Source organism: Lathamus discolor, chromosome 2 (assembly GCF_037157495.1).
Source record: "Lathamus discolor isolate bLatDis1 chromosome 2, bLatDis1.hap1, whole genome shotgun sequence".
In the NCBI taxonomy this organism is placed as follows: domain Eukaryota; kingdom Metazoa; phylum Chordata; class Aves; order Psittaciformes; family Psittacidae; genus Lathamus; species Lathamus discolor.
Genome location: NC_088885.1, coordinates 85,169,126 through 85,187,903, shown reverse-complemented (window position 1 = coordinate 85,187,903; position 18,778 = coordinate 85,169,126). Strand labels below are relative to the sequence as shown.

Here is an 18,778-nt window from a genome sequence, read left to right as displayed (position 1 = left end):
GCTTCTCACATATACTATGGCTTCTGTTCAATGTTCCCATTTATGTGAAAAAGATTTCTTGGTTATCATTACTTTGTTTCTAATGCCAGTTCTTAAAACTTACGATTCTAAATTTACCCTTTGATTAGACATGCATGTTTTTAATTAAGCTCAACCTGTCCATTCTTCTTAGAAGAGATTAAAGTCAGAGTCCCCCAAGACCCTTGAGGCTTTGTGCAATAATGTACTTGTTCTTGGTAAAGACAACACAAGTCAGAAGTAGAAAATAAGTAAAATAATCTGCTAAGCTTGTCAGAAACTCTTTCAACCAAAAAAATACGTACTTCTGAACCTATAAAATCTTTAAGGGGCCACCATACTTACACAGGAGAAGAAGAGGAAATGGTGTGGCATCTGTCATATGCATTCGCCCATAGGATGCTGTATGTCATTAGTAAAATAAAAGCATCTGTAGTAGTTAGTACTTGATGAGTACGGTGTCATATAAATGCTAGTTTTCTCACTCACAGTTAAGCAAACTTTACCTTCTCAAAATCATGCAGACATAGCTGAGAGGCATTTGGGAATTAACTTGGTGATCCCTAAGCAGAACTTCCAACCCTGTTACTCAAAATTCTTCTGCAGGTCATTAATGCTATGAACGTGGTTCAACAACAGAAACAAAGGAAACGGAAGCCAACTGTCTTCTGTCATTTTAATTACAATGATAATTTTAAGAATGCATTAAGCTTTCTACATTACTGACACAAAGAAGAGATGTACTATCACACTTTCAGGTTCTCCCCTGTACTGCCAGATGACATACATCAGTACTACAGTGGAAATCCACATATAAAGTCACGTTATTCTTGTAACTCAAGCTTCAAAACCATTTGCAGTAAGAATAGCAGGAATTATGTGCTTCATCAATTACTGTCAACCTCCTTCATTAAAGCACAAACTTTTTAAAACACCCAAAGTCTCTTTTGTTCTATTCACTTCACTTCTGAGCACACTAGGTCAGACAAGGTTAGGCACTGAACTCAAGGTTCAGGTTACCATCATGTGGTAATCAAGGACAGAGGTACTTCATAAGAAATATTCAGAAAGTGCTGAATATGACTAGTCATTTTGTTAAAATTTGTCAAAATGCTTAAAGACTGACCTAGATTTTGATCTGTAAGAATTCACTAGATTATCCACTCTTTATTTAGCATCCACACCATTTAGGAGCCCAACTCTCACTTTCCATGAGACTTCAGCTTCTAAATTGCACAGAATGTCATTTTCAGATGTATCACACCATTCAGAAATGAGATGATTAGGCGCGTTCAAAAGCTGCCCTGAATTACAGTTGAAAGAAATATGTGTGCAAAAAAAGATGGCATAAGAATGCCTCTCGGTATTTTTAAAGAATTCGATTTCTCTAAAAATTCTGGCATACAAGACAACAACAAGGTTTGCCCAGAAAGGCTTTCGTTGTCTAATTTTGAGCAATTTCCATTGTTGAAAACCTTTAAGCTACTGTTTCCTTCGATAACCATTCTCTGACCTAGCCTTCTCTTCTGCCTTCTCACTCTGCTTTTCACTGAATATGAACCTCTATATTCACTGCCATACCATTTCTCGTGTCAAAAACTGAGCATGAAAAGGCTTTTGCCTTCCCATATGCCAAACAGGTAAAATAAGAGTCACCCTCTTAGCAAGAACAATTATTTTTAAACAAGCAAATTCGACTGGGACAACAACTACCTGCTTTCAGAGAAACCCAATTACTACCCAGCCAAGTACAACATTAGGAGAAAATATCAGAATACCAAGACTTGATTCAGATAATCAGATACGCCACCTTCAGAAGTTAGATTCTTCACTCAGATTAATCTAAAATGATGTAAAAATAAAAACAAACACAAAAAACCCACATCAAAACACACACACATGCCTGTACATCAGCTTCTGTACCAGACATACACACACTCCCAAGATTCAGTATTTTGATGGAATACTATAAAGAAAAGTTTTAAGGTTCATGTGTTCTGTTTTCAACATCCAGTGCATATTTTCTTGCTTTTCAGATACCCAGATTCAAAAATGGCAGAAGTACCCTCCTGGAAAGTGGGAATTAAAATACAGTACATTCCTTGAAATTAATTGTCTGGAGCCTTTTACTACACCCTTGAGACCCTTGCCAGTCACCCTCCCAAACTGCTTGCTGGTTGTGAATGAAGGCACATACCTTTTACAGGATGCAGATTACAAATTTTAGTAATCCCAGCAGTGCCAAAATGTACAGCAATTTTCTACGACCACTCTGAAACTTATTCCTCATTATTGCCCCAAATATCTTACTAATTTAAAAGAAATTAATCTGATCTAAATTAATATGGAAGAGTTAAGTCTCATCCAGTGCATTGAGAACCACTAGGAACATCATTAGAATCTCTATTTAAGCTACCTGCATTTTCATTTGTCTCTCTTCAAAAATTCAGCCTTAAAGGGATATTATGGTGTCACTTAATTGACTGTGTTAGGGCAGAAGAATGTATGTATGGCTTAAAGAAAGAATATGCTTATGTTACACTAAACAGACAAATTTAAGTTGTACTGTCAATTTTTGAAAGTCATTTTCTTGGCCAAAAGGAAGTTTCTGTACTGTGAAGATTTTTGGGAGATGAAGAAACCAACCGTAAACTTCCAAGAAAAAATAAAGAAGGGAAAGGGTAGAAGGGGGAAAATGCAAAATCATCCCCCAGATAACCTTTTCTGACAAACCCTTTTGACTCACAAGATGTTCTTGACTTGGTTGTTACAGCTCAAAGTGGTCTCTGCCTATTTGTGGCTTCTTAAAATGAATGAGAACAAGTGGAAAATAACGGTCTGTCATACAGTAGAACTATAATGGCTAATGCAATAAACTCTAATAAAATATAACAGAAAACATGGTTATTTTACATACAAATCAAAAAAAGTTACCACCTTTTGGGTAGGTCTGAGAAGTACAGTTTTAAAGCTTCATTACAAGCCTGGTTTTTTTTCTCAGAAACTTCTATAAAATAGGCAGTGGCCAAAAGGACAAAATAATACATATTCTTCCATGCTTTGTATCTCCTGAAGTTATTGCTTATTACTATAATTGAATTTTGTAAAGTAGAACAGGCAGATTAAGAGCTAGCAGAATGCACTGTGAGTTAGCATGCCAAGAGCCACTTAAACAAATACTAAATATTTGCTCTCATAGATACTGAGATGTTTCTCCATTTCTTAGTTTTACACTAAACTGGCAACTATACAACAACAATAATAAAAACCAAAAATCTATTAACTTGGCTATCAGTTTACACATAAACAACACCATATTTCCTTTTAATTTTACTGAATTTAAATTTCGTCCAGCATACTGCCAAAGAATCTAGTCAGGCGATCAGCATTACAACCCATTCATGACACTGAGTTAGCACATCCCAAGGGGATAGAAGAAACTGTTTTAGTGTGTCATGCTGCAATTCAGACTTTTCCAAGTGAGCCTAACTAGAGAAGAGCCATTAGCCAAAGGGTGATGTTCTGATGTTCTACAGTGCATGAGCATACCTGTCCTGCATGGAGAGTTCCTACTGATGTAACAGAATGCCCCCATCGGGGGGGTGGGGGGGTGGGGAATGGATAAATAACTAGAGAAAAGGTCAGAAAAATTTACAGTTTTACAGGTGCAGTGACTTTTGTTCGGGGCGGAGGGGAAGAGGTATGAGGAGGGAGAGAATCAATCTCATTTAAAAGCAGATGTATTTTAGTCCTATTTGAGAGTCATTCTGTCATTCAAAAAACAAATGTGCTATACTTAAAAATGCTGTCTCCATTATGGCTGATGGCTTACTTTTATGTTATTAATAATTAGACTAAATAATAATTAGACTAATTATTAATAACATAATAGTCTAATAATTAGACTACTACATTTAATATTGTGCAGTTAAATAAGCATCCAAAACTCATCTTGTAATAAGATCTCATTCAGGACTTCAAAGGGGAGAAACAATCAATTTCATTTTTGTCAAACCTCAGCTGTAACTTGAAATATCAAGCTCTTCATGACTTACAAGCCCAATCAATAAGCATCAAAGCCACAAGTCCTTATTTAAGTAAAGAGTACCGTAATGATGTATTTTCCTTATCTTGCTGATACTCCTGAAAAGAGCTGGTTTTAGGAATTGTCAAAATACACATTTGAAATACTAACAAAGATGTGTTGGAATTTCCACAAGTGGCAGGATCTAAAAATCATATCACACTGAACCATGAAACAGAAAATGTATCTGAAATTTACTGCAAAATTTGCCACTCATGAGTTGGGCTGATTCTGTTATCTGCTCCATTTACATGACAATCTACAGCCCTACTTAAAAATGCACTTCTTAAAACCCTTAAAATAAGCTGCTCCAGCACTTCCATTGTAGCATGTTGATTTTACATGTGCCTTCAGGAACAAACACCTAACACCAAACCACAGCCATCAAACTGATACCATCCATCAGCAAAGGTAAATTATGCAAATCAGAATTATGCAAACACATTTTTTTTTCAGTTGCTACTCGATTTTGTGCAGCTGTCTGTCAGAGCTCATTATGTGAGGATAAAGTTATTTTAGTAGTGTTAGTCAAAAAAAACAAACAACTAAACTACAGCAGAAGTCACAAGCTTGTGTCACTGATGAGCTATTATTTACTGCTTTTAACATCTGTTAAGGTACCCGATAAACAGAACTGGGCCACGGAAGCTAGAGTTCCCTTCCAAAAGGATCTTTCCTGCAATCCACAAGAAGTCATGCAACTGGCATTCAGAAATAAACACCTGGCTTCCACCAGCAGCTTTGAGGGGTATTTCCTTTGGTACATACACACAGCACAGCCCGCTACTCCTTTTTTTTTTTTTTTCCCCCCAAGCCTCTCTTATGTAACAGACTGCAAAAACCATCTCTGAACAACGTGATCAAGATGTGATCTCCTATTTCAGTGCTACAACATTCAACATAATCAGATTCAACGCAGTCCCAAGCCTTTAATCAACTTCTCATTAATGACAATGATCTATTGCAAGCTCTCTGCAGTTCTGCAGGATGCAGACTGATAGTCAAGTCAAGGCTCCCAAAGAGTCAAGTCATTCACTGACTGAAGAGACAGCTTCACCAACTTGGCTCAGAATTAGGTCTTACAAGGGTATTCTATCACCGCAGAACTTCCACATTTTGCTTACAGATCACAGTTTTCCAGATGGTTTGGGTTTAGGGTTGGGGCCTCCCCCCAGATAAACCACATAAAGGTATACAGGCTCACAAAAGCCCTAAAGCCATCTGAGCCCCAGAGGCCCACAAGTAGGATGTGCAGCATCTTCCTCTGGAGACCGGCACCTAACTCCCTCGCACCACGTCATTTATACACTGACCAGCTGACTAGGGCTGTTGAAACGTATCAATCCAGCCTACATGAGTTAGGTAATCAGATAATTTTTTTCAGACAAGATGAATACATCCTTAAACACAGGATAACAAAAGATATTTTCCCCTCCTTTGATTTTGCAGAAGCTCACAACAGACTTACATAAAACTCTATATAATTCTGTGCAGTTCTCTCGCTATCTTGAGGTATGCAAGTCTTGACGTACTCCACAGAGAGGTTTGCTACAAACCGCAGCTCAAGCCGATTCACTGATTTCACTTTACATACAGACTAGCTCTACAGTCTGTGAAAATAAACCTGCACCATGAAGTTTTTACTTTATGTTGTTATAGCCAATAAAAAGGCATACATGTTTTAAGGGGCATAAGTATCAGCTAAAACAGCCGATAAAGTTAGCAGTTGGGTGTTTAATAAAGGAACATTCATTTCTAGATATTTTCTGCATGTTTGGGGTGTTTTTCTACAACACACTAGGTTAATTACGACACCCTAACACTTAAAGTATCAGAAAGAAAATGTCTCTGCACAAGATGCTGTATTCTACGTATTCGTGCCTCCAATCCCTCCAGGGGAAATTTAACACGGTTTCTAAAATGACTCCTCTTCAGGGTTTTTATTTTTCTCCAAGATCCCCGACCAGATGAATTTGTGTATTACACGTACCGCCTGCGCTGCTGCGCCTCCTCTGTGGCGGCTCGATTCAGCTGAACCTACGCTTTGACCGATCGATGCAAGCACATTACACACCAGAATAAGAGTACGGTAGGGGTAAAAGGAAAGAAAAGCATCTTTCCTTTCAGCCATTAAATATAGATCAACGAAACATCACCGGGCACATCTCGGCTCCCCTCCCACCGCTCCTCGAGCGCAGGATTTCGCAGACGGTGGCTTCAAAGGAAGACACCACCACCCTCCCCACAGCACACGGTCAGACACACGGACACACAGACAGGCACACGGAGCTGCCGCCGCCGCCACCCAGAGCCGCCCCAGGGCCAGGGCCATCGTGCCGGCACCTCCCGCCCGGCTCCGCGCAGGGCCGGGAGCTGCCCCCGCCCGCGGGTCTCCGGGCCCCTTCCTCCTCCTCCTCAGCCCATGACTTCACTGCCATAACGAGTACTCTAGTGCAGAGCGTCGGGAGACACGGTGCCGCGGATGCCCTACATAAGCAACGACTAACATAGAAAGAGAGGGAAAGGATGGGGGGGGGGGGGGGGGAGGGGGGCGGGAAGGCGAGGGAGGAAGAAACAAGGGAAATAAACGCACTTTGTTACCCTAATGCTTGAAGGCACAAGCACGGCTCTCGCACAGCTCCCAGCAGCCCAGCCCATCCCGGTTGCCTCGCCGAGGGGAGCACTACAGGAGCCCGCACCAAGAGGAGATATCACGCAAGCGGGAAGGAGGGGGGAGAACCTGGCACCATTACGGTGTCTGTCGTACTCACCGATCGGCGCCGCTTCAGCCTGCTGTCTCCCAAACATACACCAAAACCCAACAGCAAATCCTCAGTCCGCTAGGCAAGGATGAAAGAGGGCGGGGGGAGGAGGCGAGCAACGGCCCCGGGCTTCACCGCAAGGTCCTGACCTTGCCCAGCTGCAACATCCTCGGCTTGCCCACCCCCCCCCCCCCCCCCCAACCCCGGCGTGCGTCTGCGTCCCTGTGTCCCCGTGTCCGTGCGAGCGCGCCGATCCGGGTCCGAAGGGCTCCGCCGCAGGACGGCTGCCCGCCGGCTGCCGGGGAGAGGCGGGCTCGGCACCCACCGCCCCGCCGCCCGGGCGAGGCGCGGGGCCGCTGCGGCGGCGGCTGGGGCAGGCTGCGCGGCGCCGCCGTAGCGCAGCGCGCCAGGCGGGCGCACCGGCCGCGGGATGTGGCCGAAGGAGACACAGCCGCCGCCGCAGCATCTGCCGCCGCCGCGCTCCCGCCTGCCCTGCCTCCTTCCCTCCTTCTCCGCTCCTCCCTCCTCTGTCCCCTCCCCGGCAGGAGCCCGCCCGCCAGCGACCGAGCAGCCGGCGCTAAGGAGAGGGAGGGGGCGGGAGGCCCTTCTCTCGCTGAGGCGCCGCCACTGCCTGCGACTGGCGGGGGTCGGGAAGCGCCGGGCCGGGCCAGGTGCCCCCACCTCACCGCAGCGGGGTGCCTCCCCCCACGGCCGGGGGACTGGGGTTTGCCGGGGAAGGGGAGGAAAGCAGGCCGGCCGGCTGGCGGGCGTCGGTGGGGAGCAGTCGCTTGGCACTGACAGCTGCACCCACTGCCTTGGGCTGGGGGACTGAAACTTGAGGTCTGGCAGGCAAAACGGCAAAAGCAACAGGGAAGGGAAAGCCGATCCTACTGCTCGGCTGGTTCTCCCTCCCCATTCTTGGGAAGCCTAGGTTGAAAATGTGCCATGTTTTCAGAAGTCTTGGCAAGAGCAGGGAGGGCAGGGCGTGGGACAGTCATGTTTAAGATGTGCACGCTTAGCCCTTCGCTGAAAAGCTTGCGTAGAATGCAGTTGCAGCACTCACCTGAAAGTTGCCATTCCATCGACCCTCGTAACTCGCCGCGCAGAGTTTTGGTGACTAAGGAAAAACACCAGGGTTTTGGTTGCTGCCTGCGGTAATTACCGCTAATTGACGCTCGCAGCCAGTCGGGAAACCCGTTTACTCGGCTGAGGCGTCAGGGCAACGCCTACAGCCGGTGAATTGCCGGCAGCGGCTCGGCAGCACGGGACGGGAGGGATGTCGCTTTTCCCTCGGTGTGAGGGGAGGCCGGCGGCCCCCGCGGGACGGGTCAAAGCGGCCATCCTCCCGTGTCAGGGCCCGGCCGGCGCGCACATCACAGGAGCGCTTTATTAACGGCCGTGGGGTAACAGGACGTGCTCGCCGTCGAGCTCTGCCCGCTGGCACCCGACGAGACCCGCCGCCGCGCTCTAGCTGAAGAGCGACTCGCTGCTGCCACCTTTCGCTTGGCCTTCTCGCAGCTTCCCAAGCGCTCCCCACTGAGGAGCCCCACCCCACTAAGTTCCAGCCGCACGTCGCTAAGGTGCTAAGGTGGTGGTTGCGCCAGCTCCTTTCACGAGTGTGTCGTCCCTTCCCATTCCTCGTGCTGTGTCCAGCGCCAGAAAGATTTGTTTTCTGCCTGTGGTCTCTCTGTTTTATTTCCCTGTATAACTTGTCTTCATTTTACCTTCACTATTTACCCAGGAAAGGACTAAATGCAGAATGTTACGTGCACTGCCTTGAAGCCAGCTTGTTTATCAGCTATTTGTAGCCTCATGAATAAGGACACCAGTTTTCAAAGTTGCACCATAGGGACAGAAGAGAAAAATAGTATTCAGAGAACCCTACTTAAGCAATTCAAGAAGCCATAACAGTAAATGGTTAAATAAATCTGTAGTGATTATGTCCATTTTTTCCTCTTAAAAAACTAGGAAAGTTGATTCCCCTTCCATTGTCCTAACTTGTAACAGCATTATCAGGCCTGGCCTTGATGTCTGAGGCTGGAGAAGTCAGCAGCTGGAGGCATAAAACCTGCCTGCTTGCTAACTTAACCCTTTCATGATTAGAGCCCTATACTGCAAAGCAGACTGGTCTTCCACTCTGAAACTCCCAGACGTGTAACTCTGCTGTCCTGTTTCTTGACAAATGTTCAAACTTCCGAAGTGTTGCAAAGTAAGGAGAGACCCACCAGTAGCTGCCATTTCACAAGGACAGAGAAAAGAAAAAAGCAGCTTGTCATCTGCATCTGGAGGAAGAACATAATGTCTGTTAAGTGCAAGACATTGGGTTTGTGATTCCCAGCCTGAGATCAGCATCTGTCTCTGGACTTAATGTATTATCCAGTAGATACCTAGAGTCACTACCTCACTGTTAAACATCAAGATGTACTTGATAATAAAATTACTGGGTGTCGTAGCATCCTAGATCGACCATAGCATCTTGTGATCCATCTTCTGCAGCCAGCCTTTTCTTCAGAGCTGAGAGGTTTTTCTGTCAGTAAAGAGAGGGCTAGAAACAGTCTCTGTCCTCCTTTCTTTTCCCCTGAAATATAGCCACCTAATAGGGGCATTTCATTGTCCTGAGAATCATGCATATCTGGCCTAATTCTAGGATGAGCAGAGTGTGCTGATGAAGGATGCACCTAAGATACTCAACTCTCCCTGATGGATAAGTACTAGTCTGTAAGTCTGGAAGCTATTGGCCTGGAAGTTAAATAGAGGAGTAATAAGCAATATGGTATCTAACCAATGCAGACCCTCTGTAGGGGAAGGGAGAACTGGAAGCAGAAAGGTTTCGGAGGAATCTGGGAGGAGTCTGAAGACATCTGTTTTTCTCTCACAAAATTTCCTCCTTTCTAATCACTATCTTGCGTAACAGAGTATTCATCTTAAGACACCGCAGGATTCACAGAACCACTCCTTCTCCTACTGCTTAACTTCCCTGACTCTCCCTGCATCACCTTTTCAGCACCTGACACTAGGGGAGGTCTGAGAAGGGGTCAGGACTGAGCCCTGCTTATGGATATGGAGAAGAAGTGGGACAAGGGAACTAAACCAGGCTTCAAAAGTGCCTTGTTGCTCCTCTTGCTGCTGTCATGGAGAAAGGGTAGGGGAGAGCAATGAGGGGTAAGAAGGTAGAAAGGAGTGGAACTGACTTCTGGAAAGGATTACCCTCTTTGTACCAGTCACTATCTGCCTACTTCTTTCTTAGTGAATAAGCCTCTTGTTCTGACAAGCCAAAAGCATAGTTAGGTGGAGGCTGTTCACTTTTTTGGTCAGTCCCAGCCTTTTCAGGTGCAGGCAGTCTGTTTCTTACCTAAGGCTTGCTTGGTTTGTGCCTGGGAGCGGTGTACCTAATTAGGGTAGCCTAATTAGGTAAGAATTAGGGTAGCCTAATTCTTAGTTAACGTCTGTAAGGGTTTGTTTGGGTGGGGTTTTTCTAATTGAAAAAAGATGGAAAAACAAAAGGAAATTATTATATCAAGGCAAAGAGTTTCAAGCACAGGAGCGGCAAAAGCATCTTTGACACTTATATTTGCCTGTAAGATTTACAAAGTTTCTTGAGGCCTCAAGTTTTTATTTGGTCAAAATCATGACAAGTAAAAATTTTAGAAAATAAAAAAAAAATGTAGTAACATGGATAGATTTAAATTCAGTAATGGAATTTTCAAATATTTTGTCTTCTAAATTACTATTATAAAGATCAATAATAATAAGAAAATGCTTAAGCTTATGCCCAAGGCCTGCATGTTGCTATAGCTAGTTGCCAGTAATTCTTTTCCCTGCTAACTAGAAATATATTTTTTTCTTTTGGACATTTCATCTTCAGGTAAAGGATGAAGCTGGCAGGGGAGGAACACTGGTCAGCAGTTAGACAAAGCCTCTAATATGTAGGATACCTAGACACAAGCATTAGTTGTTCTGTGTTGACATAAACCATATTTAATCCTGGTTTAATTGTTTTTGGAACAGAATTGGGGAACTTGTTTTCTGAAGTTTTGAACAGAATGGGAAGCATTTCCTGAGTGGTTTGACTTTTTTACTTTTAGATTATGTATAAAACTAAGCGTGTGCTTCATAGGAAGATTGCTGAGAGCCTCCATCATGGTCAGGGTCAAACATCCCCCTTTGTCACACTGAAGTCAGTGGGAGCTTTCAATTCTGAGAACATAACTAACTGAAGTAAAATTAGCTCTATGAAGCACATTCATGTTTCAGGAAATCTTTAGCCAGTTTGGAATATAATCAGGAAAGCATGTTTTTTGCCCTTTTTATTTATTAAGAATAAACTGAATAATCAGCTGAGCATAATTAGTTTTTCAAGTCTAGATCAATGCTTAAAGGAAGTTACTGCAAACACTGTCTTGTCATTTTCCAAGAATTATTTAAAGGTGGAATTATTAAAAGAAGTTGACAACATCCATCGAAGTATATTTTAGATAAGAAACAGCATGTTTCTTGAGACACAGTATCTTAGTGTGTCATAATGAAATCAAAGTGGAAATGGCTTTAAATAACTAAAATTTCTTCTCTCTTATTTGACTATGATGTCATCTTTAATAAGTCAAGTCACCACTGAATTATAGTAGTATTATTTGTATTTTCCACTTTTCCTAAATTGTTACACAATATTATATACAACATTTTGTACCCAACAGCAAAGTACCTGTAAATCCCAGGATGGAGATGGCTTTCTATGCAACAAAAATAAAGTCCAAGAGAAGGTTTGCACAAATATATTTGCATAAACTCGTGCCCTAATCTCATGGTAATGTTTTTTAGCAGCAGTCTCTTAAAGAAATATAAGGTGTTTCGTGTTCTGAGACACAGCTGGTTTTGACTCCATCTGGTTATGAGTAAATTACTGTTGAAGTGCTAAGCTCGACTGGCAATAGGAAGATACAATAGAATTTGTAGTACATACAGCTTTTGTAAATGAATGCATGTTTGCATTGGGGAAGTAGGATTGTATGTACTGAATACAACTCTCAACTCCCTAGGACCTGACTGGGATTTTCTTATTCTCAGCTTCATCCACAGATGATCAGACAGACAGTTATGAACAAAATCACTCTGAAACTGCTGGGTTAAAACCTCTTTTGCACCTGCTTGACTTTAAAATAATCATTTTAAGAATTATTATTTAATTAATAGGTACCATTAATTTCCTAAGTAATTTGGCATTTTTGATATGTCAGTTTTTCCTATAAAATTATATAAAAAGGTAAAATTTCAGTTGAATTCAGTTGTCTGTGTCAGTCACAAGTGGTCAACACTCTTATTCAAGCTATAGTAAGGGGACTGCATTATTTAATAATAAAACTTTTTTAAAGTGTTCCTGATTTATAAGCCTGTTGAAGTTTTACTCAACTCAAATGAAAAACATAATGAAAATACTAAGAGGTTAGTACTGATTATTCCTATCAATTAAATCTGAATTAAAGAGGGTCTGGGGTTTTTATGTGGGGTTTTGGGGGGTTTGGTTTTTTTTTTAACTTTTTGGTATATTATTATTTGGAAGACAAATGGCCAGAAGTTGAAACAAAATTTAATGTAATGTAAAAATTGTTCTTTTCAGCATCCAGTAAGAGAAAGTTTGGTATTATAGATTCATATCCTGTACATGCACAGGCTATACAAAGAACTGAATGTTCTGAAATTATTTCTAAACACTAATCCCATGAAAGAAAGTAATCTCACTCTATCTTCATGTGACCCAGTTTTATGAGCAGTACGATGTAAAGTCTGCTGCAAATTACTGTCTAGTTTTAATATTTCAAAACACTTTTATTCCTATTAGTATCAACTGAAATGCCAAGCCATTCTTAGAATATATCCCTTAACACATTTAGAGCTGCAAAAGCATTTAAGGTTAAGGTATAACACTTACAAAACCATGTTGTACCTTTAGGATTCTAACTCCTTTCAATAGTACTTGTGTATTGCAAAAATCCATCTCAACAATAATGACCACCCTGCAAAAGGCAGCAGAAATCTTGCCACAGATTCAGAAAATTACATTGTTTGAAGTTTGTGAAACCTTGTTATACTGATTATCCTTTTATTTAATCCAGTTATGTGTGAGTTTTACTTCATATTTTTCTATAGTGTAAAGGATTGTCGGAGTTCAAGGAACCAGTAAGTTGAGCATCCAGTTAGACCTCATATTGCGTAGGACTGAGATATCAACCTACCTTGAAAGTGAAATGTATGAATTGGCATATCTTGCAGTTATGGAGTGCTGGCTCTTTTTCTAGCCTATTCTCTAATACATTTAGTCAGTATGAGGAAAGATGAAGCTAAATTTACTTGGCTGTTATACTCCATGAACATCATGTTCTGACAATCACACACTTTTTTCAATCAGTCAGCATACCTTCAAGTTACAAAGACTGTTGATCTGTTTTACCAGTGTTAATGAAACTAATGTTTTACCTGACACCTATTCAGATCCTTTTTCTCAGTTTCATTTGATAGCTACCAGCTATCAAATGTGCTGGTAACACGTTTACCTGCTGCTGTGAAAGCCCAAACCACTGAAGCTGCATGGGTGTACAAGTCAGCAAAGATTCCTTGCAAGAATTTTCCTACCCTTAGTCTTCTTATGTGGCATATACACTGGTGTTTTAGTGTACTAGAGGATACTTTGTAATATTCTTTGCATCCATACCTGGAATTTCTGAAGTATGTTTCTGGTGCATGCAAAGTGGTTCCCCCACCAGTGTCACCAAGGATGAAGTCACAGATAGATAGGTGATGTCAAAAGAGCAGTTAGCAACATAGGCCCAAGGTCCTCCAGCGTGCCCTGTACATACTGAGGCCCAGCAACTACTGTGAACTTTAGTGCTGATATAGATGTAATGTGGACAGAGTCCTGTAACCTTAATAGATCTCAACAAACTAAACCCCAGTTTTCCCTTCTTTGCGCTGTACCGGTAAGTAATGTTGATATTACCTGTTGGAAAAAGGGCATTTAAGCCAAGCAGACCAAGAAACAAAACTACTTCATTTCCTCTTTTCTTTTTCTCAGCTGAAGTCTTCTGTACTTTATATTTGTGAAGCAGATGTCTGATTGTCTCATGCTTTGCCTGATAATTCTCTCTGTCATGCCCAAAATTAATTTGTCTCAGAAAATCTTGGACTCTGTGATATCATCTGGTTCTTGCATGTTAACCAGTCTTACAGCTTTTTCCTACATGCTATCCTGCATAACTGGGTATCTCTAGTCTCATAAGTGATTTGTACTAGAGAGAGATGTGCCTGTCTTCATCCCATAGTTTCAGTAATAATCGTACTTCTATGAGCTAACTTTAGAAATAATAATTTTCAGCAATGCAGGAGCATCAGTTGCTGCCAATGGAAAATGGCTATTCAACCTAAGAGTAGAATGGATGAGCGTGCAGTGGATAGGTACAATGATTTTTCTTACAAAAGTTTTCAACATCACGCTTTTCTAACTGGGAGATCAGATTTTCACAATGATGTTATAAAAATGGAAATAATGAAAAAATAGTGAAACAACCTTTAAACAATTAGAAGTTCTTCAGCTTGATACCTCTGTTGAAGGCTGACACTATTCTACTGTGTTCTTTTTGATAGTCTTTAGCATGACATTTAAATGCGTCAAGAAAACAGGTGGAGCACAAGGGGCAGGATGTGTTTTGCCTCACTTCCTGTTCTGCTTCTGCTCTTTCAGTTTCAGGGTAACAGCTGTTGAAGGAAAACTTGAGTTTCTTACCCTATGCTTTTTCAGCAGAAAATGTACCTGCTATTTTCATCTAATCCTGTTACTTAAATCTCTGTGTTACAGCACATCTGACCTCCCTTGTGTTATTTTTAACTTAATGGGAAACAGAAAGATATGTTTTATCAGCACCACCGGCTTAAATTAAAAAAGAAAAGATAACCAAGTTTAGTATTCTCATACCTTTCAGGCAAGAAGATTAAAAAGAAAAAAAAAAAAGCAGCAGTAAGCTGTAAAGTAGCACAAAGTCCAGAGAGGGAAATAAAATGTTTATAAATATTACTGTAAAGATTTCCCTTTTTTTATCAAGGACTTATTAAAAATGTATTTATATTAGATTTATTTAGCCAGTGATTTTGGCTGGATTTTGAAATTCCCATGACTTCTACTGTGGCCATACTCTATGAGAACAACTGGTGTTCAAAAATAGCATATTTAGTCCCAGCGTCAGTCCTTTTGGAAAGATGTTAAAGTGTGCTGGGACAGATCGGACAAACTCAACAACAAGAATACTTTAAAAGTGGTAAAACCTTTTAACTGACTTACAAAAGATCTTTGACATTTCGCATGTCAACTGTGTCCCTAAAATAAGTTACTATTGTCACATACAAAGTTCAGATGGCAAATCTTATCCTTTTTTACTCTGGGATATTAATTTAAGAGAATCGTTAGATTCAGTGACCTTTGGTTATGTTTATGTTATTTTGTGATGCCTGGGAGATTTTCAGCTGTTACAAAACAACAGAGAATAATACCGTGCTTTTGGAAGTTTGAACATATTCCACAGAAAAATACTGGTGAGCAACTATCCATCTTTGGATTTTTTTTTCCTTTTATTTATTCCAATATGTAGCTTGCAAAGTGGTTTGCAGTTTAACCTAATACTGCATCAGGCAATCATGTGACATAGTGTAGACTCTGATCTTCATACCATTAATATGAAATTTAAGTTTAGAATGGCCTTTCACTTTGTAGACCTGCCTCTCTGTTTCTTGTAAAAAAGCACTCGTAAGCCACAATACCAAAATATGAGGCATTTAATCTTGCTGCCATGTCATTTTAGTAGTCCCTAGTGGTGAAAAAAATACAGCCTTCTTGAAAGCTACAGTGTTTGTTTTCATATACGGAGCTCAAAAGAGAGAAGCATGCCTCTTTCTGGAATACAGCATGTGTTTAAAAGTATTAAAATGACAAACATTAATTTGAAGAATATGTAAATTTTATCTTTCAGTTAGGTTTCATGTATAGAAGTAATGCTCAGTGTTTTATGGTAAAGGAAAATACTTTGGTATGTGAAGGATATTTCATCAGCAGTGTTTTAGTGACTTGTTCTTCGGGTATGATATTGCATTAGTCCGTTATAAGAAATGTGATCTGGAACTTTAATATCCAGTAACAATCTCAAGATTGTTACAGTGATAAAGATAAGAGACTTCAGTGTGTTCTGTTTAGCATGTATATGAGGCTGGCATTAGAGCAGATGCTTGAGGGTCAGGATGCTCTGTTCTGGGTCTTCACTGAGTCAGGATGTGTCTGTGACTTCCAGCTAACCGGTTTCTACTTTTTCACTTATAAAATGGGGATATCACACACACTGATGGACTAGAAAGGTCTTTGGTTGAGGGATAGCATACAGGCAGGGTACAAAAAAATCCCTGAATATAGCCAATATACTTCAGAGTGGGCAAGTATAAAAAGCCACCAAAACGCAAACTGCAGTGAAAGGCAGAGATTGCATAGAATGTGGCTGTTATGCTGGTGGGCTTCTTTTCTTCCACTGTTTTGCCAGGTGGTCTCAGCTTTCCATCTTACAAGTAGTTGGCAAAGAAACATGATGTTACTGGAAGAGGTGAGGTTGCCAACCATATACTGCAAATTGCTGTATTTTGTTGTGGAGAATGGCCAAAATGATGTACTTCTGACTATTACAGTAACAGTCCTGACTAACCTTGCAGACCAGCACAGGCAGTGGCGCTTTATTAGCCTTCCAGAGCAATGGAGAAGGCTGTTTCACTTACTGTATCACAGGTGTCTCCTTTGCTCTTGATGTCCTGTCTCTGTATATCTGTCATCACCTGATTTCTTTTCAGTGTTATTGTCTACTACAGCCAGCTCTGTTATACTTCAGGTTTTTTCCTTTGTGCTGCTAAGCTCTGTGCAGACCTGTTGCTACTTTCAGGTCAAGTACCATATTGACTCTATGCCATACCCTTTTATGCTAAGAGACTATATGGACTTCCATGCTTATTCTTAGGGACCCTGTTTTCCTTCTCTGTACATCATCATATTCCCACTTTTCTTAAGCAGATGTAGGAAACTATGACTATTTAGTTAGCAGTACCTTTAGACTTAGCTCTCTGCTTCCCCTGAAGTGTTTAGTCAATTGTCTGTACCTAATCTTCAGTGGCTTAATGGAGAGATGGTATATAATTAAAAGGTGACAATACAAGATTATATATCTGGCAATTCAGCACTGCTGCCTCTTCCTCCTCCTCCCCATCATTTTTGAATAGAAATTATAATATAGCTATTATGTGAAGAATTTTTGGGGTATGTATGAAGGTTTGCCAAATCCAGAGGAGTTTAAAGCCCAAGAGATTTCTCCTACACAGTCTGTTTTCTGATATTCCTGTTATTAGGATCTGTTAGTAAGGCTTAGCATGTGTTCCAAGTAGATGCATAAGCACAGTACACACACAGTGGGCCACACAGATGGACAGAGTGTGCACCCACCTAAACACAACACAGGAATGAACGACACAGTGAAGTCCCGTGCCCCCTCTCCAGATGATCACTTTACTAGTGTACATTCATGCACCTTCACTCTTTGTTCACCCAGGATCCATGGCCCCATTTAACCCATCTCCAGGTCTGACCTTTTGTCTGTCTGCATTCTGGTCTCTTCCAACTTCTCAGCTAGTCCAACTTGAAGTGTATTAGTGGGTCATCTCCACACACCTTCACACAGAGAGCAGGGTCACACAGAAAAGAGTGAGGAACAGGGCTCAGGAATACAGGACAGCCAGCAGTGATCAGATGTGGAGCTCAGCTGGACAAAGGCATTGACCCTTTCCCTGCCTTCAGTTCTTTCCCTTAAACATCCTGTAATAAATTTCACCCATTCCCAAGAACCCCTTCGAGACTCTGAGAGTAAGTTTCCTTTTTCCCGTGAGACCCCTGATACTCTCGTTGCCCCTCTGCACCCCTTCTTATCAGTTAAAAAAGCTGGTGAGGCCTCTCTAAGGCCTTGAGTGATTCATACAGTTGTGGTCCCTCAATCTGTGACCAGAGAGATCTGGCCTTTGATATTGTCATTGTTATCTTGTTTCTTAGGGTCTGCATATATAGGTTGGGTTTATTACTTTTTTTCTTCTTTTTATTTTTCAACAATATACTCAAGAAATGTTCTTAAATTACAGATATCTATATATCCTTTACATTTCACTTAGCTTTTACCTTCTACATACCCTAATTAATTTTCCATCATGTTTGAGCAACTAGAGCTCATCTGCATAAGAAAACCAATCAAAGAAAGACCAATCAACCCCCCCCCCAAGAAGTGCAAATCTTCTTTGTTAGAATAATTTATGAGCAAGATTCTGATAATAATATCACCCAGTGCTCTCCAAGCAATACAATGTGCTTTTTGCAGGCCCTGAAGAGAGCAACAGCTACAGAAAATTACTTTGATTTTTCCACAGTATTTTACTTGTAGAAGAAATACGCAGACATTAAAACACCTATGGTAACAATGAATAACTAGCCACTTGGATTGTACCATAACTAAAATGAAGACTCAAGAACCAGTCCAGTCCTGTGGAGTGTCCTGTGTCAGATATTTAAATGCTGCTTTGGCAGCTTTTCTACAGGAGCAACTGTGAGAGTCTGTGTATTCTGCATAGAACTCCTAGTATTTGGCAAAAAAAAAGAAAGCCAGGATATTTTAGCTGCAACACTCTACATACCCCAGAGTATCTCCTTGAGCTGTTTCTTGGCAATTTCACTGCAGCAGTGCCTTATGTGAGAAGCTGCACATGAGACTTCATTTAACATGATGTTCTTCAGCTGCGGATCTGAAATTATTAAAAAGCTCAGTTTTCAATAATTATCTTCTCCTACAGAAAGAGAATACTT

The 18,778-nt window shown here is 41.3% G+C and overlaps 1 protein-coding gene across 8 annotated transcripts in view; it reads right to left on the bottom strand.

Moving 5' to 3' along the window:
* CTNND2 (catenin delta 2) overlaps positions 1 to 8,197 on the bottom strand; it is a 655,387-nt gene extending 647,190 nt beyond the window's left edge. For 2 of the 8 annotated variants that reach the window (XM_065667605.1, XM_065667612.1), the window contains exon 1: positions 6,874 to 7,026. In XM_065667605.1, the coding sequence (XP_065523677.1) occupies positions 6,874 to 6,910 (37 nt within the window). In that variant the 5' untranslated portion in view covers positions 6,911 to 7,026. Of the gene's footprint in view, positions 1 to 6,873; positions 7,028 to 7,927 lie in introns of those variants that run through there. The other 6 variants (XR_010610081.1, XM_065667606.1, XM_065667609.1 and 3 more) reach the window with 6 other exon arrangements.
* Positions 8,198 to 18,778: the final 10,581 nt, after the last annotated feature.